Source organism: Vanessa tameamea, chromosome 7, assembly GCF_037043105.1.
Source record: "Vanessa tameamea isolate UH-Manoa-2023 chromosome 7, ilVanTame1 primary haplotype, whole genome shotgun sequence".
Classification (NCBI taxonomy): Eukaryota; Metazoa; Arthropoda; class Insecta; order Lepidoptera; family Nymphalidae; genus Vanessa; species Vanessa tameamea.
In genome coordinates, this window is record NC_087315.1 from 6,454,166 (window position 1) to 6,459,172 (window position 5,007).

Sequence of the window (5,007 nt, forward strand, 5' to 3'; positions counted from 1 at the left end):
CAGGAACTTACAAAAGCATTTGCGAGATGATAATGAAAATTAGTAATATATGAATTGGTTATAAATTATTAGTCAAACACTCTCTGGAGGTGACTCCAGAGAGACGATGTTGTTTAAAGAATATATTACTGCAGAATTTTATATCAATGTTGTTTTTAGTATAGGTAGGTGCAACAAATATTAAACATTCCTTACATTGTCAATGAGCCATCATCCTTGAGATTTAAGATGTCCCTTGTACCTATAGTTACATTCATACAATATATGACGAGTGGGCGGTACCTACCAAGGCGGGCTCGACCAAAGCCCTACCAATACTCAAAGCAATAACTATTTTTATTTTAATGTTATTCAAAACAAGTAAAATTTATATTTAAGTCTAGATCATGTTTAAACTTCAGTGAATAATATTACGTAATATATATTTACTGAAAGAGAATGAATAAACTTGAATGTGTATCGGGAATTTATCTTGAATTTAGTTTCGAATCCATGATGGCTGAACGAATGATGAGAGTAGAAAAACGATCCGTCCATCCATTAGGATTTACGTTTATTGTCTTAACCGATAAACCTTCATTTAGATTAACTTATACGTTACATAAAACTGTGTTTGGTTGGATAAATGAAGCATAAGAGGATCAGATGAAAAGTCGTAGTTCTTTAAATGACATAATTATTTTGGATACAATGGTCTCTTATCAACAGTTTTGAACTCGGTTCGCATTGTTTCTTTAATCTGCCCGATGACTAATTGAAATTGTGTCGACGCCCTGTAGTTTGTTTGATATTTTTCAGAGAATTCTATAAAAATCGGGTGTAAATATTTAAGAATCGAGTGATCTATTGTCGGAAACATGTGATGTAATGCGTGGTCCCCGAAGAGCGTCATAACAGCAAATGTGTTTCCATTAATATCCTTTCGATCAAGAAGTGCTTCCACTTGATGTTCACCCCAGTCTGGAGTTTCGCTTCTGTAAAAATGTATAATAATTTTATTTACTATCTCATGTTATATATTTCTTTTTTATATATTGGATAATATCTTTAGTAAACTAATAAATATGTTGAATTTCTGAAAAAAAGAAACCAAATGGCAAATTTACTTAAATAGGAAAGCCAATATCATTTAAATTGAGAGAAATAGAAACAATTGATAATTAATAAATATGAATTCATCATATAATCATGTAGATATAAATAAATAATAATTAATAATAACTACATATGTAACAGAGCAAAGGTCAAATTAAGATGTAATACGTAAATAAGCATACTATAAGTATGCTTATATTATAAAATTATTATTATTTCAGAACATTTTCATTTTACTGTAAATGTATTTATAGTATACGTAGTTGGTCTTCAGTCGACCAGTGAAACTTACTTAGGTTGGTCGCCATCCTTTAGAGCATCTGGATGGTGATGAGCAGCGTTAACAGCGATGAGGAAAAAAATAAGACTTCCAGTGCAATTGATCCAAAGCCACGTGTAAAGTACATGGAGGAAAGCGCTGCCACTTGTGAACCACATGCATAACGGTAACAAAAAGCCAATGGCATCGTGCCAGCGGTAATGCGCCTTGAAAAACCCTTTCCGTAGGAATATGCTTAGAAATCTGGAATAAGATATTACGTGGTATTGTGAATATTTGGTTACCTACAATTACGCTCGATATAATTTTAAAGGAAACTTTAATAATATCAAATTTAAATGTTATTAAATGTTTGAAAAAAAATCGTCACTTTATTTTAGTAAAAAGTTTAAATTTCATTTAATTTTTCTATAAATTTGATTAAAGATATGTACGTGAAAAATAAGTATAGAAATACAAATAAATACTATAATATATATTTTCAGATTTAAATACAATAAATATTTACCTTTTAGTGAAGGTCAACAGAAATAAGAAAGGGAAAAAAAAGTATTCCGTAATAAATCCAAATCTAGCATGTAATGGTTTATCTTCCCTCGGATTATAAAAAAGGAATGGTTCAAGGGAGCTTATTTCTAAGTCCATTAATGTATTTGTATACAAATGATGCGAAATCACATGAGATACTCGGAAATCTCTGAAAGAAAGCAATATATTTCTTAAATATTAACCTATAAGTTATAGATCTGTGAGCCAAATTATGGTTCATTCAACTTTCAATACATACATTTATATATTATTAAGGTTTGAATAGTTACTATTTCCCGAATTATTAATTTACAAATCTTACCTGTAAGACCACATACTCATATTAAAAAGATACATTCGCCAGTTTGTTCTACGATGAATAAAATTATGACAAGTCACTGTTAACATTGCGAGGCTCACAGATGCAATAATGTACCAAAACGTCGCTATAAAATAATTTTCGCACCAACAAGCTAAAGAGGAGCTACATAGAAGTGTTGCAAACAGTCCATCAGTTATTCTGTCCGCCGTAGCGGATGCTTCCTTTGGTATTTTCTTTAGCTCTTCATGAACTGCTCTTTTCAGACTTTTATAAAAACCGTCTTCGTGGAAAGTGAAGGGTGAATTTCGTGGTGTTTTTGCGTCCCTTATATAAAATTTATTTAGCATCTTCTCGGTTGTCGGGTTTATATGATGAGACTCAAAAGCTTCTGTTATATCAGTACCCTTTAATAATATAAATTGAGAATATCAAAGAACAGATTTATTTACACAGAAATAATTAATTTGCCTTTAAAGTTAAAAATATCTAATAAATACCAGAAATTACCTTAGTCAATTCTAACCATTCTGCCCCACCAGGATGTTTCTTCATAAAACTTGTAAAATCATAAAGCTTGTCATGTATTCGCCATAGATCTTCTGCACCATCATCCAATGCTTTTCCGGTGAGCCATTGCAAAGGATCTCTTAGACCTTCATCTCTCAAGGAAGGATACTTTAGTTGAGGAAAACTAACGTGAGTTTTCTTCTGGGATGCACGCTCGTGAGCTCCTTCTACCCAGTCGGTTTCTTTTGGAGCCATTTCACCGATTTATTTTAATTAATTTGTTCTACTAGTACTACTTGTATATCTCACACTACTACTTGATACGGTTACTTCCGATAAAATGAGCTAAAATGCGTTTGATTACTATAATATTCATATGAACTTTACTCTTAGAGTAAGTCACTTTGATTTGTTATTATTTTAAATACTTGCATGCACATTAAGTACTTTTAAGCGTTATCATTAAGACACACCGCAATCTGCTAAATAATTAGCGACCATAAACAAATTAGGAGTTTATTCAAAGATTAATTTATATAATTACTAGGTAATTGTATATATAATATAAATTCACAAAATTATTTCTTGAAATGTCATTAAATTATCTGTTATTTTTCGGATATAATGTGCATGTCCGTATATAATAAAAGAGAACAAACTTTGTAATTAGTGAAAAGGTCTACTAACTTTAAACTTTTAAAATAATTCTCTTCTGAACTTTTTTGTGGGCGTGAATTACTAAGGCTTTGCAAAGGTCGGTTCATTCAAAGCCTTTTGCATAAAAGGCTAACTAAAAGAGCTTTCATCTAAATAAGAATTTAGATAGATATAAAAAAGATAACGACTATTTGGTGCAGTAATCATAATTTTGCTTTATATGTTTTCGTAATAAAAACAATAATGGTAGGTAATTTTTAACAACATTTGACCTCTTCAGTCTTGCGATGGCAAACATTTATTCATTACATAGAATTGTTTTTCATTCGAATTCATTCAAAGGCTTTGATGTTTTCGAATAGCTTTGATATATCGCGTCTATGTTGAAATTTCGATTTCAAAGTGTGTCACATCGAGATTGCAAAATGTTGTAAATATTATTCCTCAATCTTTAAATACTTCGGAGTTTTTTTTGAGGACTGTTTTGGACCTGTTTTGAAGCTAACAGTTTAAAATATATGTTTGAATTATACATACATCACTATCCTTAAAAAATACCAACTGTGACAAAAAAAGTCGCCACGGGAATTCAGGGTAATAAATAATTTGTACCGGGAGAAAGTCAGCGGAGTGGGGCATAACGGCGTAAGAGGGCATCATGCCGTTTGGCACAAGGAGCGACATTATATATTTCACATAAAAATTGGGGAAACATAACAAAAACTTTAGTTCAATTGTCATAAAGTATTAATCCTTATTTAAATAAATAGCATATTCATTTTAAAAGTTTCTTATTGGTAAGTATTGCCTCTTTGAAATTCGAACCAGTCGTTTTAAAAAATACGAGATATAACAATTATCATGTAAAGAAAACCCAGGGCGTTTTGTAAGATTAGCACATTTATTAGTTAAAAAAGGTTATCTTGGAATATTATTTTAAACACTATACACATAACATATAGTCAGGACGTGCGGCTTGTTATAATAAATTTTCCATCCTATTGACTCCACTGAGCAATTTATAATATCTTTGACAATTACAGTGCGATTAATTCATTATATCCTATAGTGATGCTAACATTGTTGAAATATACAATTTAGTGTCGATAAGTAAACTGTGATCATAATATGTATAAATTAATTGTAGCATACGTTAACCTAAGAAAAAATCATTAAGTAAAAATGTTTTTAACATATCTATACTTTGGTGAAATGAGTTATATCCAAACTCCTACTGTTTTGCACAAATTGTGTGCGGGGAACATTGTTGGCAACCAAAGGCATTCCTCAAAGCTTTGGGCGTTTGACGCATCAATATGGAAAACATTTTGTAACTGTGAAACAACAGCAAAAGTCGTTTAATATATGCATACTATGTATTGAATATATTTTATTAAAAATAATTTTACCTTTTAATAAAAAATATGTATTTTCTTTGATTGTTATCTTGATTAATTGTCTGGATTTGAAATAAAATAATTAGAATACATTTTTATTCTTGTTTTGTAATATATATTTTAATTTATTTAATAACATCGACTAAACATCAGCAGATTGTTTTGTAATATTAATCTCTTCATTGACTCGTTGGCTTAGTGCAAGTTAATAATTGCTGCAG

At 30.4% G+C, this 5,007-nt stretch overlaps 1 protein-coding gene across 1 annotated transcript; it reads right to left on the reverse strand.

Annotated features, from left to right (window-relative positions):
* Positions 1 to 534: 534 nt before the first annotated feature.
* Positions 535 to 3,080, reverse strand: LOC113401206 (cytochrome b5-related protein-like). Its single transcript, XM_026641023.2, has 5 exons — positions 2,733 to 3,080; positions 2,226 to 2,629; positions 1,884 to 2,072; positions 1,388 to 1,618; positions 535 to 974 (listed from the first exon to the last, which is right to left on the reverse strand). The coding sequence occupies exons 1-5, from the start codon at positions 2,985 to 2,987 to the stop codon at positions 677 to 679; spliced, it is 1,377 nt and encodes a 458-aa protein (XP_026496808.2). The 5' UTR covers positions 2,988 to 3,080; the 3' UTR covers positions 535 to 676.
* Positions 3,081 to 5,007: the final 1,927 nt, after the last annotated feature.